Source organism: Sipha flava, unplaced genomic scaffold (assembly GCF_003268045.1).
Source record: "Sipha flava isolate LNK unplaced genomic scaffold, YSA_version1 199_pilon_pilon, whole genome shotgun sequence".
NCBI lineage: Eukaryota > Metazoa > Arthropoda > Insecta > Hemiptera > Aphididae > Sipha > Sipha flava.
The window spans coordinates 409,535-431,988 of NW_020272782.1; the positions used below are offsets into that span (position 1 = coordinate 409,535).

Below are 22,454 nucleotides of genomic sequence, written 5' to 3' on the forward strand. Positions count from 1 at the left end.
ATATATATATATATATATATATATATATATATATATATATATATATACATATTTTACACATATATATGTAAAAAAATATAACGAATGGACGGTACGCGGCGCGTTCAAAAACAATATGTAAACTATTATACACGCCAAAGCGCCATTGTTTAATAGTAAACAGATTCCGAATAGAAATATAATAATAATATATACCTCTAAACGTTTTCGGAAAATCGAAAATTTTCATCGTGGTATAGTATGTTTGAATATATAATTTTTTACGTATATATACTTGTGCTGCTGCTGTTGCGCGACCACATTAAAAGATCGCCGCCGCTGGCAAAAGGGGTCGCCATCACCGCGGAACGCGTCGTCCGCAGACGTCTGGCCACCACCCTTTTTACCTTTGAATATTTCGCATCACTTGACAACCACCACGCACAAAAGGATTCTTCGGCAGACATACTTCGTGAAAAGTGAATTCCCCGCCAAACCCAGTGTGGAATTGCAAAATCCCTCGGCAGCGAGTCAGGTCATCACCGCCGCCGCATCGTCTAGGGATGCCATTACTATAATGGTATGCCTATGTATATGTTGAAAGGGGAGCGTTGTGACTAAATCACCAAACAGTGTGTGTTTTTAGCTTACAGAAAATACGAAGACTACGACGACGACGTAGCGCGTACATGTCAAACACGATATATAACCGTATAAAGTAACCGTATTACCATTACTGTTGTCGTCTCCGCAGCAATAATATGCGTCGCGTACGCATGTTTTGCAGAGAAACGATTTACTTTGGGTTCTCAGTGGCTGTTTCATGACCAGAAATAAACACATTTTTGATGGTGAAAGGGTTAAGGAGAAATATTCGAGCAATATAACACACACAACGAACGCACATAACTCATATATGTAGATGCGCGCGCGTTACGTACCTGTGTAGTTTGTGTACTCGTATACACACACGGGAGGGCAACTGTCAGACCAAGACAAATCGGACTGCCGCCGCCATTATCATAGCCTATAACCTATCTACCTGCCACGATTCATTTTTTCTTGTTTTTTTTTTTAATGCTACCTACTATTTCAAAGCGTATATATTATACTATTACAGTACGCGCAGCTGCTGCCACCGAGGCAGGCACATAGATACTGGCCGATATGTGTTGCAGCAAGAATGATTAAGAGTCCAAATCCGTGCAGCGGATGGTAAACGCGGAATCTGAGTCCTACGATTATACTGTATAGGTAGGTACTATTACTGCTATACTAGTTTTCGGTTGTATAATATTATGCACACGTCCGAAACACGTCAAATGTACAACGTCCGTCCGCAAAGACCGTGGTTCTTCCTTGACGTACATCAGAACTCAATTATTATTATTATAAATATAAATATATACTAAGTAAGTACAGGTACATTCGTATGATTTATGTACTCTCGATTACTCGATATTTGTATATAATATACGTTCTCCGAGGCGGACAAAATCCGTCGGTTGGTACAACGCATACCTATGCGGTATACGAAATCGTAACGAGTTAAAGACACGCGCGAGTGGAAAACGTTTAAATATTTTATGGTTATAAATAATGGTACCTGTACTACGCTGCACTACACTCGCAGATATAATAAGCTACACATTACGTAATATTTTACGCGATAGGTTTTTCGTGATGAATAGTATAAAAAGTTTTCAGCACGCTAAATCTCAAATATAAAAACCAACCACCGACAAGCGCGCATTTTGGCGATAGTCAAATATTACTTTTGTAAATTTATTACATTTAATGGCGTTACAATAAGTTTTTCGTAAACCCAAAACAATGGCCTCGTAAAATCACGATACCGATCAGACACGAAAAATAGAACATATTTTATTAACGAAACGGTCGTGAAGTGTAATACAAAAAAAAATATATATATATATGAATAGCGACGTGACAAAATATCCGACCCAAACTGGTACTGGAACTGATAATTATTCATAATAATGCGCTGAAAAGTCCACTCTACGAAATTAATAAAATATCTAGGAACATAAAACGAATTTGAAACGAACATCGTGTACTATGATTTAAACTACATTTTAACGTAAGATAATCCTTGTAATAACAAGATTGAATCTTTGATAAAAAAAAAAATTAAAAATATACTACCCATGCCCCTACATCGTAAAAACTTCTAAACCGTATTTTTGAATATTCCGAATGTTGTAAAATTAAGAAGGCGTATACATGTACTATGATGATAATGCGAGAGGTGAAAATAGATCCGAATGAACCGGTGTGTGTATATGGGTGCACATACAAGGTCAATGCTTGCGCGCGATCCGGACGTGATAAGGGAAAAGACGCCAGTAAAACATGGCTGCCGGTGTTTGTTTACACAAGAGCCGGTGACCATTACGATTGTATCACGCGAGCCGACGACGGTATCTCCTCGTGCACACACGAAATTCAATTTACGGTGAAATACAATGCAGAGCAACGGGTACACCACACACCTGGTACATTGTGATATTATAGCGTATATTGTGTACATGTAAACACGCGCATGTGTTTGTAAAAAGGAACAATCGTGGGTTTCGGCGATATTTTGTCGAGAGAGAAAAATAAAAACAATAATCAGCGTTCCGTTACACGCCCATAGGTTGGTTGTATACATGATACGACGACGGATTTACTCAACATTGTACACGTAATGTATGACGCAATTTAATTTTTTTCGTTTCATTTTAAATAGATATAAAAATAATTTAGTTAAACGCGGTCCCGAATCCACTGGACCTCATTTTATAACAGTTATGCGTTGGTAACCGATGCAACGTATTTATCTCGGCAGTGCAATAGAAGGCTGATATTTTCGAGCTTAATACGAGTTTCGTTTGGAAAATTAAGGACTTGTGCAACAATACGTAGACAATGATTTTGTGCAACACCGGTACATCATTACGCAGCACGGGATTTCGATTTTTCGTACCGTTTATGTCGCACACTCCAAATCACAGGGCCTAAAATAATATAATAATACTCGACGGTGGTAGCGGTTAATTATTTCCTGTGTGTGCACCACCGTTGGGGTGATGGTGGTTAGGTTATAGGTGATCGGAAAAACATTATCTTACGTGGCTGACCGAAACTCATGTAATTCTCCTCGGATTGTAAAACACCGTATTCTCCTGTGCGTGGTATAATAATTTATTGGCAAGCGCGCGCGTCGTCGTCGTCGTCCTGTGTACCCGCGTCGTATCATTATCTCCGATAAACGTTAATCAAATTTTGACGCACGCAGAGGAAAATATATATATATATATATGTATAAAAAAATGTTTCCACATATTCAGTAAAAAAAAAATATATAAATATATATATATAAAACAACTGATTTATTACTCTTCGTTTACAGTGTCCACACACAAAAACCCATTCTGTACCGGCGTGGGTTTCCTCGGGATATTCTTTTTCATATAATAAAATTATTGGGTCCAAACGCGTATATACAGTTTCTGGCAACTCTGAATATTTTTGATAACATTATGTCCGACATGAATAATTTATTTATATTGATCCGGAAGATTGCCCTAAGCTTTTCATCCCTACTAGCGTTCGATTACTGACAAAGTATTTATTACGTCAATCAGTTTTTTTTAAATTTTAAGCACTTATATATTTTGATTTATGTGTATATGCATTTATGATTATGTATATAAAAAATATTTCTGTGAATAAAATAAATGTATAGATAAATTCAACTAAAACTATAAGACAAAATAAAATATATTACAAATTTTTAATTTGTTTTTTTTTTTTTTTATGAAAGTTTATGTGCTATCGATTCCATAAGATATATGGATATTATACATATAATATTGGAAATAGTTTAAATATTTTTTTAAACTACACAAAACATAACGTAATTCGAATCAATAAAGAAAAAACAAAGCCACAACTATACATATACTGCAAAAATAATAAAATCGTACTGTACGAGAAAATGTATAAAAACGAATTAAGCTTAATGCGAGGGAGACGCGATCAAAATATGATTTTGTGTTTATAAAAACGATTGCACTCGAACACTGTTTTACTCGTCAAAACTAAAGTTAAAACCATGTAGGCGTGAAATCAGGTGCTTGCGAATATTTTAAAAATATCAAAACGGTCACATTCATTGTGCATGTAATTCGATTTATTAACTAGATTACCGACAACGGTGATGACCGTTTTCTAACGTGCGTCTTGCATGTGGTCACAAAAAGTTTTTTGCGTTAAAAATATATAATAAATAACTGCATTGAAAAATATTAATAAGAGAAGAAATTAATGGATTGGCTAATACAGTGGTGGCCAAACTACGGCTCGCGGGCCAACTCCGGCCCGCCATCATTTAATATCTGGCCCGCGAAAGTCTTCTATATTACAGCACTTATTTGTATAACTGTAATATTTTGCATTTACATAAAAAAAAATTTAGAATGCATTTTTTTATGGCCGCGATAAAAAAAAGTTGTTTTTTATGGCCCGAAGAAAAAAAGTTTGGCCATCACTGGGCTAATACATGATACATTTACTTGAAGTAATTATAGAAAGGGACTTAAACGGGAAATCACAGAACAAGACCATAACTAAGAAACATACAACAAATTTCCAAGTACTATGGGGTATATACAATATTCGGATATAAGAATGAAAATGAAGGCATAAATAACAGCAAAAAGAGAGAAATGGTTGCAAAAATACTTTAAGACTGAAAACAGAAAAAATATTGTGGTAGCAAATTAACGAACACTCCAGGCGCTCGCTCTTTACCTGGTGGTCTAGGAATGTAGGAAAGCATGGTTGTGTAAAGGGTAAAACTGTGAATTTCACGCACGAATGGCGTGGCGTTTGGAGTGTTGAAAATATCAACACTTTTGCGGTAAATTATCAGTTGATGGGTTTGTTATCAAAAAAATAATAATTATTATCATTATTATAAATTATTTTTATTAATTTATTCAGTGGTGCTTAGCTTAATGTTTTTTCTGTATAGTAAGTTTCCTACTCGTATATAGTGATTTTTGATTGCACAGAAAGGAGGACCTAGTATCTATATTATGCAAGTGTAAAAAGTAATAAAATAGTAATAGAATGTACAAACAACATGTTAAGAAAAAGCAATTGGCAATCGCGTGTGCTGCTATAAGTATTTCAACATCAAAGCAAAAAAAAAAAAGAGATCGCAATTGGTGAAAAATTGGAAACTGGATATAGCTAAATTCGGAAATATACCTTTACTCAGTGAAATAAGAGAAAATAACCCAGATGATTTTAGGAATTATCTTAGAATGGATTCTGTATCATTTGATGTTTACCTTGATAGTATATTGATATCTGGACTATCGATATCGATGATATACATATATCGATGATTTATTTATATCGATAGTTAATTATCTTTCATGCTTGCTTGGCGTGTGGAAAAATCATGTACGTGTAATGTAAATGACACTCCAAGATTCAAGGATAAACCGCACAGAATACTCGCGATCTAAGTCTGTGGGATAAATTACGTTTAAACGTGCACTCTTCCCCGCGAGTTTGAATTGCCACGTTCCAATCGCGCTAAAAAAAGCGTTCGTCTAAAGGGCCCTATTAAGAGCGGACACCTATTAAATGTTTTCAACGCACGCAGAACCAAATTAAAGAAAAAAATTAAAACAAACACTCATCAGGGGAAAACACATATACACTAAGAAAACTTATTTTTGGACCGGAAGGGCTCGTGCGTGCATCTCATCTCTATATGATTAAGATTATGAACCAAAATTTTGTCGTCATCATTCTGTTATGTATTTGATAAACGATTGATGTCAAGACTGATAAACGAGATTAATTATAAAAATGATTCATACATCGGTATTATGTTTAGTAGTAATATAGCGCCACACCACTCTTCTGCTTGCTGTTTTCGCAAAAATGATATTACATACACTATAAATGCCTGATCCTCTCAATATGTAGATAGAAAATACTCGAATAAAAAACTAGGTAAAATTAAAAACATAATCAAATTGCCGAAAAAATCTTTGCTATACTACTATTGATATTTTGATGTATTATAACATATTAAAACTTTCTCGTCCGTAAACGCGACTTATCGTTTGACATTTCTCTATTATTATATATTCAAATAATAATTTTCGAAGACATTTTGTTCGTCAAGGAACGACGATCATTATTGTTCTTAAATGTTTTCGCAAGTCGCAAACGATGACGTAATTATAACGTTCTCTGAAATATATTCACTAAACCAAATAATTATATTATATAAATATATTGTAATATACAGACATACTATTCTTACAGCAAAAGCATTTATGAGATTCTGAACATTTTACCATAGAACCTAAAATTTGCAAATTTTAAAAAAAAAATGCCCATTTGGCATTTGATGATTACGTATCGAAGACGATACAATTGATAAAATATATTAAAAATCCAATATTCATCAATTACACATCATATTATTTAGAACTTTAATAAATAAGGGCGTTAAAGAATTGTATATTAACGAGATAAAATCTGCGAGGAACAAGCTACTGCTTCTGCTACTAATCTACTACAATATTATAACTACTATCTACCTAGTATAGTTATTACTCTTGTTATTTTTTTATAATAAAATAATATTATTATTATTATTATTCACCGGGCTATTTAAATATATATTATAAAAATATAAAGTATTAAATATTATATAATAAATTATAATACATTTTATTTTATATTTATACATATATAAATATGTTTCAAAGTTATACTTCTAAATATTTTTGATTATAAGCATCTTATTTTAAATATTTTAAAAATATACACATATCTAAATATATAATTTGATGTTAATATTTTTTTTTTTTTAAATTTTAATATAGGTACTAAAATTTTGAGGGCTTGAAATTTTATATACAAACATATGTATACACTGCGCATTTTAAAAGTCTGAAGTCTAGTTCAATTTTTTACCTAGCATCAATTTTGTGACCATAATCATAAAAAAGATAAAAAAAATTACTTTTCTTCCTAAATGCAACACAATCACAGAATTAAGATAATAAAACTAATCTAATGATAAAGATGATCTTTAAAATAGAGTGCCTCAAATAACAAGGTGTAGTATTCAGTAGATCAAGACGGGAATGAAAAATAATTTGGGCACTAGTGGGTTAAGCTTCTCATCGTTTATCTGAAACAATTATTTTCTAAATACTGAAAATTAGTGGAATTGTCAAGCATAATGAACCTACTTGGTTATAATGAATCGATTAGACATGCATATTTTTTGTTCCCCATGGTTAGTGCAAGATATTTAAATATAAAACGTTAAAGTACTATGTATGTGAGAAGAATAAAATTAAGGATTCAAAAATAATTCTTCATCATGTGGTATAACGTCAGATTATTGTCCCATGAGATGGAATTTTCAATGAAAAAACCGATTTTAAAAAATCAAAATGTATAAAAATACAATTAATAAATATTTCATATACTTAAATAATTTATGCTTTATAGGATTTCTACTAAATCATAAAATAAAACTTAGATGAAATAATTAACATAAATTTTGACAGCCAATACAAATTAGTTTTATTCATCAAAAATAGGAAATAAGACAATATTAATGGAATTAATGAAATTCAAAGTTAAAGATATTAATGTGATATTTTAACACAGAAAAGTTTAGGTTGAACAAAAATTAAAATTCATTGAAATTTGTAGAAAAAACTTCATTATTTTTACCGTTTGCCAGGCTATATTAATTATTCGTGTATTTACTCAAGCACTACAACAGCTACAGTATTATTTACCTTTTTATATTTAAAAATATCGGTTTTGGTAAAATATTATGAGACTCTCTGATACATGAATTTTAGGATTGCATACACATTTAATTAAGGTAACTCATTACAAATGACGAATTTGAAGTGAAAACTTTCCTATCATAAATACGAATTCTCATCATTCCACGAAAAAACAAAAGTTATTTTATTATCATTTTGATTTTCCACAAGAGCAATCTTCGTGATACAATATAATTTGTATTTACTCTCGATAATTTAAAAGAGCAAATAATTATACACCGATTGTTTTAAAAGTCACAAGTTATTTAAGATAATATATTTTATCAGAAATTAACACTTTAGATGTAACGGAATCAGAGCCGGACAAGATACCTCAAACAAAGTATCTTAATACACGGTACAAGATACATTTATAATTAGTATTTAAATACAAAATACAAGATACTTTATATTTTTATAAGTCAATTTCAAGAGACATTGGATACGCTTAAAATAATAATACTAATAATAATCTAATAATGAATAAACACTTTTTTTTTTATTTTTTTAAAAAAGAAGAGATGTACAATCTACAAAAAAAAATTACGTACACGATTAGTAAATATTACGAAAAAAATAAATATATATATATAAATTAGAGATTTTTATTTATTAATAATTAAATGATTAAATTTAAATAATTTATATCCCATAACAAATTCCTCGTTACCTTTTAAAGTCACTAGTTTTTTTAAAGTATTAGTCTGACGTACTAGATCTACCTGTCAAATTAAAATAATCTTTAAACACCAGCTGAAGAGTAACGGATTTTGTAATATTTTATGAATTGTATTTATTAACTATTGAATTATTCTGGTTATCCATAATTTTTAATAATACTTGTATTGTACGAAATACTAAATATAAACCAAACGGTGACCGTTGAGTCTAATCGCTGATATACAGACAGTAGTTACTATAATCTTACTTACCTAACATTAAAAACAATTAACTACAAGTCTAAATATTCCATATCATGTTATTGGGCGGTTAGGATAACTGTTATTTTCGAACATACAAATATACGGATACAAAAAAAAAAAAAAAAATTAAATACAAGACAAGAGATTAACAAAAATCATGTATCTCGTTACACGATACAAGGTAGGATCTCGGATTGTAGTTGTTATTGTAGCCCAGCCCTGAACAGAGTAATGCACGCATTCGCATTTAAAACCAACAAGATCGTCGGTATACTGTGTAAGGGGAATAATAGAATAAATAACCACCGACCTTGTGCAAACATCCGGCACGGCATTGTGCTACCGTGAGCGGCGAGGCTTTCATCAAGTCCTCGTCGGCGACGACAAAGTCTTGAACCGCCGAGATGGTTGTAGCCAACAGCAGCAGCAACGCGAAAGCTTCCGCGCGACCCATCGATGGTTCTCGTGATGCGGTCATCGTTGACGCGAGCACCGTGGAAAACGGGTTCGAGATCGGTTGCGGTGAAGACGAGACTCCCGGGGGAGGGGGGGAGGAAATCCCGATGTTTCGCGATCGGAAATACGCGCCGAATTGGTTTTACTGTTGGCGCGGGCGACAGCAGACGAAACAATAGTATGCGGCACCAGAAACGTGCACGGGAAACCGGTGCAGAGCGTTTCTCGCGAATTACTGACGGACGCGCGCGGTTACACTCCTCGTGACGGGTTCCGCGGGTCGTTTATTCTCTCGACGATCATTTACGTGTACGCGCACGTCGGAAACTGAACGGCGGACGAGACCACGGCGCGGAGAGACGAGCACGACAACGCGACAGCTGACCGAGCAAACAGCGACTGACCGGACCGCGCGATAACGACTCGTCGGCGGCACCGGCCTGTCGGTCCCGCGAGACGTCGTTCCTCCGAAACGGCCGTCGGAGCGCAGCACCGGTCGATGTGCCGCGCACCGCAGCGGTGGAGAACCACATCGGAGACGTATTTTAATAAAAATATATTATTCCATACTCGCGTGGTCTACAGGGATTTGCATCGCGACGTTTGTTTCCGTACACGAAAACGGTACACGCCGATCCGTTTTTGGTAGTCATCGTTGTGTACCTATCAATAACCATCTAATCGGAGAAGAAATCTTTCGTTTGTAAAATTAATACTTATATATAAAACAAACATAAAGATCTGATCGGGAATCTTTTATCCCCTCATCCGAATATTAATAATTTGGCTGCGTTCAGGTGATTGATTCCTAATCACAGTGGAGGGAATGTAGAGAGATGATAAATTTACGAAAATAATTAGGATGTTATTTTACATTTACAATGTGTGAAATTGAAATAACTATATATTTTCGAATTATTCCGCATCGATAACAATTATATTTTATAATGATAGCAAATAGACCTTTTCGCATTTACTCTAATATTGATAGGTACAAAGATTGATTCGCACCACTAAAATTTGCCTAAACTCTAATTTAAGGGGGGGGGGGGGAAATGAGATTTTTGAAAATTTACCAGAAAGAATAGGATGAAAAAGATTGGCTGCTTTATCAGGAGCCGTATAATGTATATTTATATTTTCTTTGGCTTTATTTTTTTAAAATATAAATATAATAATAACAATAATAATATTATTAATATATTTACTTTCCAACTAAAGTCTTACATTATAGGTAATGATATAATTAAAAGAAGTTGGTTACTTCCAAGCTACTGGTTGTGCAAAAGTAGGTAACAGTTAATTGTAGTATTAAATTAATATAATAACTATAAGTTGTACACGAGGTTGGATCTAGGGGGAGGAGGTTCAGGTCAGCTTACCCACAGTTAATATTTGTTCACAAAATTGGCCTCTTAAATACTTCTTATATTTTTTAAGTGTGCCCTAACTATAGTTAGGGCACACTTAAAAAATACACATTGAAGTTTATACTAGACTGGGACAAGTGTCCCAGTTGCTATTCTTTAAACTACGTAACTGCCTTAATTGTATAGTACAGTGAAACATCTCTAAACCGGACCTCTTGTAAGACAGAATCTTTTATAAAAAAAATTAATGTTAATGTTTTCAATGATAATTATGAATAAACTTAAAAACATATATTATATGATCGTATTGTGTTTTTTTGTTACAAGGTATACATTTATAATCCAGTTTCAGCCCTAATAAGTGGTTTCTCGAAATAGTTTAGCATACAGTTCTCAAACTATGGATCCATCTCTTGTAGATTTATCAATATTTAATAAACAAACTTTAACAATGTTATGAATTAAAATTAAAAAATAAGACATTATAATATCAATTTTGTACATTTAAATAAATACAGGTAACTATAGATAACAGGAAGAAACCTAACATGTAAGAAAATGTTTTTACAATAATAAAATACCAACAAAATAATGTTAAATTTAATGCTCTTGTTCTAATTTACATGATATTATCAATAATAGCTGAAATATATTTTTTTAAATGATTAATGATTAGGATAATAAAATTGATGAGGATTAACTTCAAATTGTACACAGGAATTTTCAAATACATAATCTGATCCCGACTGTGCAAAATAAATCCTTAATTTAGGAATAGTTATATTTAGATTGAACTTAAACGTAGTACAATGAGAATAATTTGGTAGTACTATGTTATATTTGTGTTTAAATAATAAGGTACAATACATAACAACAAACATACAATAAATGAAGCGAAGAAATGATAAATATTTTAAATTCTCTTCATAGTGTATTTGTATAGTAAATATTGTAGAATAAATATTTAATTAATGATTTTAATGTTTTCTCTAATTTATTGATGTGAGTTTAATGAACAGAACGTCAAAAAGAAATGTCATATATAATTTTAGATTATATTAGAGCATAGAGTATTATTAAATGTTAAAGTTTATAATTCAAAACATTTTTAAGATTTTTGAATAACTAAAAAATTTGTCTGAATTTAAATGTAAATTTTTCAATATATACATTTCACTTTAGACAATAATCAATATTCAAATCTAAATATTTAATTATATACAAATATATTTATCTTAAAATAGACGGGCAATCACACACACAATACATTTTTGAATTTCCGAATATTTAGCATTATATTTAATTTTAAATTGTAAAAAATTTAAACTTACCCTATTTTATTTCTAGTGAATTTTTAACAAACCAAGTTTTAACTATATCAAGATCAGTGTTTATGCTTTCAATATTATTTTACAAACAATCTATAATTATGTCCACAATAATCATGCGTGAAGACGGTATGAACGAAGTTCACCTATTAAAAAATATCAATACTCAACACTATCCTACTTTGATAAAAATATTGTACTTTCCAAGCACAGTGAAATATAGATTGAATGAATATAATCATGAACTACATAATTAGATAGAGTACAAATTAGTAAGTATACTCATATTTGTGTTGTGATTGCATGATAATTCGAGTTTTAATAGGCATATAAAAAGGACGAAAAAGCAAATCAATAAAGAAAAAATGTTTATCTCCAAAAAATTATCTAAGTATCTATTTTATCTAGGCACAATAAGAATCTGTAAATACAATAACTTCATTTAAAGTATATATAATTAATAACAGAGTTTAACAGAATTTTGAAAATATCATTCATCAATATACTTTCTATGTAAAATTATACTATGTGTCCCCATATTATAATAATATATTTTTGGTACTCAAATACAATAAATTTATACATATTCGTCAATGTGATTTTTATTCTTGATTTAAAAAATATGATGCTGCGGTATAATAATGTCAACAATTTTACACATGTAATTGTAACAATATATAATGAAAATTATGCACCGAAAAATTTCTAAAGATATATTGACTGTACGTATACACGTATATTTAAAAGTTGAATCTGACATTATTGTTTGTTTTTATTGATAATACATTTTAAGAAATACATATTAACTAATATGGTTTTAGTTGAATAATTAATATAATCGTGTTGTAAATTTATTAACATTTTTCATAAAAATTTGTAAAAATGTTAATGTTCTCAAGGTATTGATCAATAGTATTGACAATTCTGAACCCTTATTTTAACGATACTTTGTAAAAATGTATATATTTAAGACGTTCGATCAACATTTAAAGGTTTAACTAAAATTAAATAAATCTTAAAAATACTTTTTTTTTTAAATACAGTTTCCCCATATCTACTTTTTGCCAATGCTCTTAACATTTTTCCGGCTTTTAAATCTTGCCGCTAAAACGAGCACTTACAGCTTACTTGCTTGCGCATAAAAAAACTCTCTTTCGGTTTTACCGACTCATCTCAATGTAATAAAAGTTTTGAGATTTTTATACAAGTCAACGATTATCTATTACGCAACGAGTATGATGAAATCGTTATCAAATATAGAAAATAATATTTAAAAACGATTTCACCTTACAGCATTGAGAACCCGTGGAATAATCAGATGGATAAAATATACACAGCACATCCATGTAATATACCTAAGACGATTTTACCGAACTATCCTCAACAGATATCCTGACAATGACAAGCAAATGAAATTTACGAGAAGAAAAAAACATGTGAAGAGATATATATTTATGCTATACAAATTTACCTTTATGCCGACCAACAATAAACGAATTTCAATTGCACACTCGTGTACGAATACTTATACCAGCCGTCACATGCAATAATATTCGGAAAACTGTTATGACGTAAATTATGATAAAAACATGGAAAATACGAAGGAAGTGTGAAAAAAATCGTGTCAACTGTTTAAACGTCATAAACACAATTATTTGATTGTTTATTTTTTATATTACGACCTCACCAACAGTGAGTATAATTAAGACTTTAATTAAAAAATTGCCCCGAATCGGGCATATATATATACTTGTATAAAAGACACGTGGTTATACTATGAGTATAGTGAAAATCCCTGACTATAAAAGAGAATAAAATGATAAAACGATTTATCAAGCAGGATGCGTATTCGCTCGTTGCGTTATTCAGCGGTTGCAAAATGCGCCCAATGCACAGATAAACACAAAATCGTACATGTAAGATGCGCCCGAGTTTTTATCAAGTGGATGAAGGCGATGTATAATCTGCGCCCGTGTAAAAATTTAAAAATTAATAGCAAATTTAAACTAAATCACTGTTCAGACGATTGTGCAACGCAATGAAGGCTATTGTTGTAATGCAATTGATATGCTAATCTGATCGGTCGCGTGCATGTGTCTCGGTGCGCGATCGTGTGCATTTTCGTCAACGTTTCCGTGTTCGAATCGTCGAAGTACAAGTCTCCGTATATGTTATTCACCCCCAGTGACGGGTTTAAGGGACTGGCTAAGGGAACATTAGCTCCTCCCACCTTGGGACTAAGCTATTTTACAAAGCCAAATATTATGATACATTGATGTATTAATAATTATTATAAAATATCGTCAATCGCCATTGATGAATATGATACCCATTTTATATATTTTTTTATAAATAAATAGTTCATTTTTGTTTTTAATTATATCTGTATACCTATATTTTTAAAATGGTTTCTGATTAAAATTGATACCAATAATGTAACTATTTAAAATTTGTCACTATTGTGAAAAAAATGACATTCTTATGAAAGATTCAAAAACATATTCTGTAATTTAAAATTTTATATAGATTTAAAAAACAACTAAATAAATTCTTGAACCTCCATTAACCCCGTCCCTTGGTGAGTGATTAAATCCGCCCCTGTTATAATATTATAGTCATCGAAGGAATACTCGTATACGTAATAATATTATAAAAGTTATATGTTCGTGAATGAATTTAATTCAATTATTTTATTCTATAAAATAATTACAATGCAATATATATATATATATGAATATTCATTTAACGAGATTGTCGATATAAATCGCATTCACGGAGTATAATTTAAACACCTCTTCAACCGTATGCGCGCAAACATACGAATGTATACCTACGAGCTATTCCGTGATGTAATAAATGGTTTACTGTTAAACGCATTTATTAGTCACAAAAGTTGTAATTTTTCATATCGTAGATATAATTTTTACTAAAACGTAATTGCACATTTAATGTAGATAGGTAAGTACTATAAGTATTCGTTTAAAAATGCAAATATTTTCTTTTTACTTTCTTTTCTTACTTATTTTCTTTAATTAGAGTAAAATAAGTGATTTCTATACGGATTTATAATAAACAAGAGTCGTCTAACTATATTACTAAATCGAATCAAAATAGTTTTTAAATATTATAATAATATACACCTTAAATATAGCAATATTTTACAACATTTAATTCCTATAAACTATTTATAATCTATAAAATTAAATTCAAATATGATTTGCAAATCTAAAATAAACAGTTATAATAAGATTTTCTGTACATTTTAGGTTTATTAACGTCATATTTATAAAAAAAAATTACATTATCCACAAAACAACCAACAAGGCAATAATCGTTTAAAACTATGAACCAATCCATTGCTTTTAATTCTACACATTTACATGAGTAATGTAATTTTAACGTCACCTAAAATATTTTCGAATGGCAAATTATTTTGGCTTTGGGTGGTACTCGTTTCACATTCTGTCCTACTGATCATAATCTTTTTGATGTCGTAAAAACATTAGCAATCTCAATATAATACTAATGCGCAGTTTATAAGTTTTAATTATCTACCACAAAAGATATTTTCGAGTGTTTATAAAATAATGCATTATTTTACAATCGAAACTTAACCTTTATTTTTAAAAACAAAAGCGTGCACTTATTTATGAAATTTTAAGTTACTTAATAAAGAAATGACATTGCAACCTACATAATTTTATTCCTATAAATTCTTATACTGAAAAACCTACTCACATTTAATTTGTTGAATATTAAATTTTACAATCATTACATAACCAAATGTTGTATAATATGATATGGGATATATTAAACAACAGTTATGAAAAATAAAATAAAGTATGGTCAAGTTTAATCTATAAATAACTTCAGTTGGTTAGATAATAATTATTATAATTTAATTAATTTATTTATAATTAGTTAATAACTGTGTATCGATAGCCCAATTACAGTTTCTCAACACATACACAATATTTTGGAATATATGTGTACTAATTAATTGATAATGATTTTGACTTATTTATTACAATAATACCTTCTAAATATGAAAATATTCAAACAATAAAAACAACTATTTTGGAAAATGTAATAATCATATTATGTTTGAAACTGAAGGTTAATTATATTTATACTAACAACTTATATAAAAATTAAAATTTATCAAAACTATAAGGATAAATATTCAAGTTCTTCATTGTTTTTATGGGTTTAAAAAAAATATAGGATTTAGAACGTTATAATTTATTACAGAACGAAATAAGTGTCAAACTTGATATTTATTATTGATCAAATAAGAAAATTGATAATGAAATAAAGTTAAATCAATAACTATTGACCAAATTACTTATCTATACAGTTATTTATTATTTTATATGGACATTAAAACGGTTTACTAAGACTGTAATGATGTAATTAATTTTTCGTTCGGAGAATTGGATCGAAAATAATTTGTGATACAAAAATATACTCTCCCTACTGTGAAACAACATTACACGTTAAGTATTCTCGTTTCACAGAAAAATCAAATGTAATAATATTATGCATTATACATTCGAATATAAAATATGATAAATCTTAAAGTCTATACATAATAATGTTGATAAAACAATAATCCGCAAAGCAGTAGCGTACACGCGTTGGGAATTTGACGAAATTTTCCCCTACTATAGGTAAGTATAATAACGTACATACAGCTATGACACGGTCTATGTGCGTTCCATGCCTGCAGATGAACACTCACCGCAGTGCAGTACTATATTGTGTTGTAATAATAATTATAAAAATAACAATAGTAGTATTAAGATGCAGATACGCGGATTGTATAGCAGACAGAAATATTTTAAATGGCTTTGATGATGAACCAAATAGTGTATAAAATGCAATGTGAATAGGTACACTGCAAACATACATTATAACAGTGTAGTGTACATAATAATAAATTATTATTAATAACCTCATAATAAACCTCAGCGCACGGTGGCGGGTTCAAGAAACGAAATGCAGTCGACGGAGAGGAAACAAAAAAAAGCAAAAACATAAAAGAAACAAATCGTTAAATTCACACTGCGTCGTGGCTGTTGATTTCGATTTGTATTGTGGCGAAAACAAAACAGTTTTCATAGGTTCACAACGCATAATAGCATACGTCTGCGAAAAAACTGATGCGCACGGATTCATGAAATATTTGTACGCTATACATTAACATTGATGTGTGATCTGTTGCAAAGATCATAAAGCGTTTAAATCATGCAAACACACGTAAATAAATCGAGCTATAAATTCGTATTTAACATATTTAACACACAATTCAAATTAATCATTGTCCATAATAAACACACAAGATATACATTCATAAAAACATACTGTTATTATGATCATATTTTATTTATGTGTTAAGTGATTTTGAAAATCCTTTAAGAGACATTTTTTTTTTTCCTCTGAAGGCATTTTATACTTAATATGTGCGTATTAAAACAAAACTAGTGCTATTATAAATATTGAAAATAAAAATAAAGAGAAATTATAAGAAAACAACTTAAAAAATTCAAAGATTTTGACCAATAATCAAAAATTTAAAAATAAAAAATTCGGTTCTAAGTATTTTATGGATTTCAATATTTCGGTATTTTTTAAAGCTTTAATTTGCAGATTCTGAAAATGCTATTATCTAATTTATAAATACTATGGTTTAAATCATTTTCGTTCCAGGCTTGAACATTTTCAATTTCTAACTCAAGTTGCTCTGATTCTACGACATTAAGAACATCTGTTATTTCAGTTTTACTCGTGAACCCAGTGGTCGACTTGAGGGGAGATCCGGGGGGACGGAATACTCTAACTAATTTTCAGAAATTTTATCGTCCCCCTACTATTATTACGCTATAATCATAACGCTCAGCCAGTTTTGGGGACATTCTTCTTTTTTTTAAAGTAAATAGAGTCTCCCTTTAATTTTGCCAAGTCAAGCACTGCGTGAACCATTACGGTCTTCGTGGAAACATATAGTGATAATCATCAAGGTTTTCTCCAAAAATAATAAATATAAAATAATAATAATAATGCATACATCTAAAACAACCATTGGTAAACGCAATGGGATCCGAACTACAACAGAAAAACGATTTTATAAACCGAATGCACTTTCTGTACCATTACTTTTCTAAATTTCGTACGGAAATTGAAACGTAATCGAAAGACGTGAGAACAATTTCCTATCGAGCAAAGAAAAACGCCAAGTGTAAGATTCGATGTTAGCGATCAACATGTGAACACGGACTTTATAGTATATTGCAACAATGGGATAATATTATAGTCGTAGAAAATGTATCTCTTGAGGGATAAAGAGAAACTTATTTAAAATTGTCTCGAAAATCGAGAATCAACTTACAAAATGTAAAAAAAAACTTTCCAATTTACGATTTATGAATAAATAATTTTAAATTAATAAACTATAGATGACATAAAAATAAATAGATATAAAACTTCTGCGGCTACTAGAACGTCAACGACCAACTTATGTATTTTAAAAACTTACTTATGAATAAAACTTCGAACTTTCAATTTAAAAAAAAAAATTTAAGAAAAAGACATTTTTTCGAGTAACACGTTAAAAATTCTCAAACCTGGTCCAAATAGAATCGAGTCTTACTATGGAGATCCGTATCGACGAGGGTGTATGCGTACTCAATGCCCGTGATACTACTACGTATATGATCAATGCCGGTAGGCTCGGTTAGAATCCACTGAAATCACACCATAATTATCAATATTTAAATAATATACATGTAATGTATGCGTGCAAGTCTTATAAACCGACCGTCAAGTGATTTATGCGATTGTCAGTTGTCGTTAGCCGCCAGCTGTATAGACTATAAGGATAGATTTTTCTTTGTTTCTCTATTTCGATAACATAGAGTTTTGTAATTTTATGCGCGCACCGTTATTCGTGCTGGCTATAAAATGTATCTGAACGTGATCAGACCGAAAACTATAAATAACAAATAATTATTTTAGAAATATATAGTTTCGTAGTCAAAATAAAATCGGTCCTATTACCTAAATATGTTCGAATATAAGTAATGGTATATAAGTAATATAAGTAATAAGTAGCCTGATAATATTTGTTTCGAAATTACCTATTTTAATATCTTATTATCGGCGCCAAATACATATATTGTAATACCAATACATTTTGTTCATGCGTTGTCGCGTTTATTGGATGTACTAAAAAGACATCGAACAAACATATTTACTAACTTATGAAATAATGTTGATACAGCGAGTGGATTTTAATGTAAGGGTTATTATTGAATATCAAATTATCCTAATCAATCTTATTGACTATCTTTTAGCTTCACTTTTGATAAAATTAAAAAATAATATTATACACAATAAGTATACATATGTATACATTTTAGCAATGGTATTCAATTCGCAAACACAAGTAGTTGTTTCAAATCCTTATCAGATGTTAAACTATTACAATAAACCTCAGTGTAAAAAAAATCGCTATGGATATAACTGAATTATAAACTGCGTGATTACTTTTCACTGTTGTATATCTGCTGCTCATTTGCTGTGCATATAAATATATCCAGGCTCGGATTAACAATATCGTAGGCCCTAAGCCTCTAGTCCTTGCAGGGCCGTTGTTCAGTATTTAAATGGTTAAGAAACCTTCTCTTTGGGAGAGGAAGTGTTGAATCTCATGCAGTGTTAAGCTTTAAAAAACAATAATATTTACAACATTAAAATCAAATCTAAACTTTTATATGATAACTATTATACATTTTTATATGATAAAAGTTTTAACAAATGTTAAAAAAAATTAATTTTAATCTAAAACATATATAATATAAAATGTCAAAAACCATAAAAAAAATTTTTTATACAATTTGCATACAACAAAAAAATCGTAGCCACACATTTTCGTAGGCCCTAGGCACAATGCCTATAGTGCCTATGTGCTAATACGCTCCTGCCTTTACCGATAATATTCAGTGTTAAGTACAATTTGAATACAAGCCAAAAATATAAAACAATTAAACTCGACTAACCGTTTACTTTTTATACATATATTTGTTATTAACACCATAATAAAAAAAAATCGAAGTTATAAATTCTTCTTTTTTTTTGGCCACCCACGTCGTCGACGGATTTATGTCGATACTCCTCTCGGTTGCTGCGCGCACAGCCGCAAATTCGTATCCATTTGGAAATTCAGTATACGTGCGTGTACGTATCTCAATAACCATATGTATATAAATATACGTATTAAAATTAACTATTGACGGAGGCCTTTTATCCACCACCACCACCATTAGCCAATAGTAATAACAATAATAATATCCTACTACTGGAAGTAATTATATTTTACACCAAATTACGAGGTATAGTAGGCTTGGCGTTTTGCGAACACAGGACGAGGGTAAGAAATCGATCGGAAAATATTCAATTAAACGCTATATTGATTATAATTTTGGCGTGGTATTTGCACTATATATATTATACCAGAGCATCATTTACACGAACAGAAGTCGGGTATGTTTGCACGTGTGTGCGTGAATGTGAAGGGTCGTTGATGTTTAAAATTCTCGACCAGCCGTCCCAAAGACGTATCAAGGGGTAGGGGTTGTTTTCCCCGATCTAAAGCTGGATTAGGGGATGTCGCAATATCTCCTCCGAATTCTTAATTTAGACCCGCATTCTTCGTCGATCCAATTATGTGTATATATGTGTGCGCCCGAGTGCGGAGGCGTGTGAAAATAGTTCCTCATACACTGAATTGGGGTGGAAGTCCGTCCGACCGTGTCGATTCGTATTACTGGCTGTCGTTATTCTCATGTATAAACCCTACATCGTCGCACTGACGATCGCGTAGAAAACGATCGATGACGCTTTGAAATCGTTGCGAAAGGGTTCTTCTCCACGGCAATGATAGACAGATTACTGTTCGAGGTTCGCAAGGGATACGTTAATTTACCATTGCGGTCATGTTGGAAAACTCCATCGCAGCGTGCATATGTACATGGTTGTGTATTTTAGTAACGTCACAGCAAGAGGAGCAGAGCGGATGCGTCACCTCACCACATGAACTTTTTAAACGGCTGTCGGAACTACCGGATAATATTATCCTTAGTCGACTGGCTCACTTGTGAATTCAGGACCGCGGTTGCAGTACATCCGGTCGGAATATTTGCAGTCGACCGTTTAACAGGCGTGTTCAGGGGAGATCAAGGAGGGAGCTGAAGGATAAATGTATTAAGTTGTATTTACATATTTTTACGCCATTTTCATGACCAAACTTTATCGCAAAACACGATTAATTGTTTTAAATGAAATTTTTATTTTAACATATATTTTGAATTTATCATGAAATTGTTTTAATGTATAACTACATAAAACTGATAACTGATCAGTTGATTAGTTATCAGTTTTACTACTTTTACTCTTTTACTACTATTACTCTTCAGTGTCCACACATTTCCGGGAAAAAATTCCTGAATACAACAATTAAAACACCCTTACGAATGGAACAAACTTAAAAATATAACTACCGAAAAAATCTTGATAATACCTAGGATTGTACAAGATGATTTTCTCCCTAGGGTTTCATGTACCTAAATATTTTCAAAACTGTACGCACTATCAAGGGCGTATTTGAGTTGAGGCCATGGGAGGTGGAGTGAAACTAATTTTTCTTCAATACAAACTTAAAAATAATTTACAGTTCATTACTTACAGCCCATGTTCCTGTTATAATGATAAGGTATTATATTAATAGACTAGTAATTTATATTCTTAATTATTTATACATTACAATTTTTAAATAAATCAATGTATTATATTCAAAAAAAATACGAGCCACCGGGGGGCGAATGTCCCTTTCGCCCTTTCACCCCCCCCCCTTAAAAACGTCCTCGCGAACTATGATGTTTTCGTGGAAACGGGCTTACGCCCGTAAAGTATGATAAAATTAAATAACAATATACTTTGGACTGACAGCAGTGGTTTTCGAACGACAAGTGCCCGGTGTGCACGTGATGCTCTTCTTATTATACGTTATTCGATAAATGAGAAATCTCTTGAAATTTTCCATAATCCAACACGTAAGTTTTTATTATTTTTATTATTATCGTCGTCGACGGATCGTGTACGTTTATACGAACCGTTGGCGTAAGTGGTCGGTCGGGAGCATCACCGCATATACAAATATACAAATATATGTATTCATAATATTATAATCTCTTACGGCGGCCCAAAGATACCGGTTTTGCGTGTCGACCGTTTGCCCCCGCGCGAAGAACTCATAAATCGTCGGGATCACGAAAATTATTATACTATTTGTATTCATTACCCGAATCGCGCGCACAATGCACCACACACACACACACACACACTCGTGACACTGAATGATATACGCGTGTGTGATGTATAGAGCCGCGAGCGACCGAAGCCCACCCTGCAGTGGGACGGGAAAAAATCCTATGGATGCGACTTTATTGTAAT

General features: G+C 31.4%; 1 protein-coding gene across 1 annotated transcript in view; it reads right to left on the reverse strand.

Moving 5' to 3' along the window:
* Positions 1-9,670, reverse strand: part of LOC112681913 — a 98,272-nt gene extending 88,602 nt beyond the window's left edge. The window contains exon 1 of the mRNA XM_025552273.1: positions 9,102-9,670. Coding sequence (XP_025408058.1) covers positions 9,102-9,269 — 168 coding nt within the window. The 5' untranslated portion in view covers positions 9,270-9,670. The remainder of the gene's footprint in view (positions 1-9,101) is intronic.
* Positions 9,671-22,454: the final 12,784 nt, after the last annotated feature.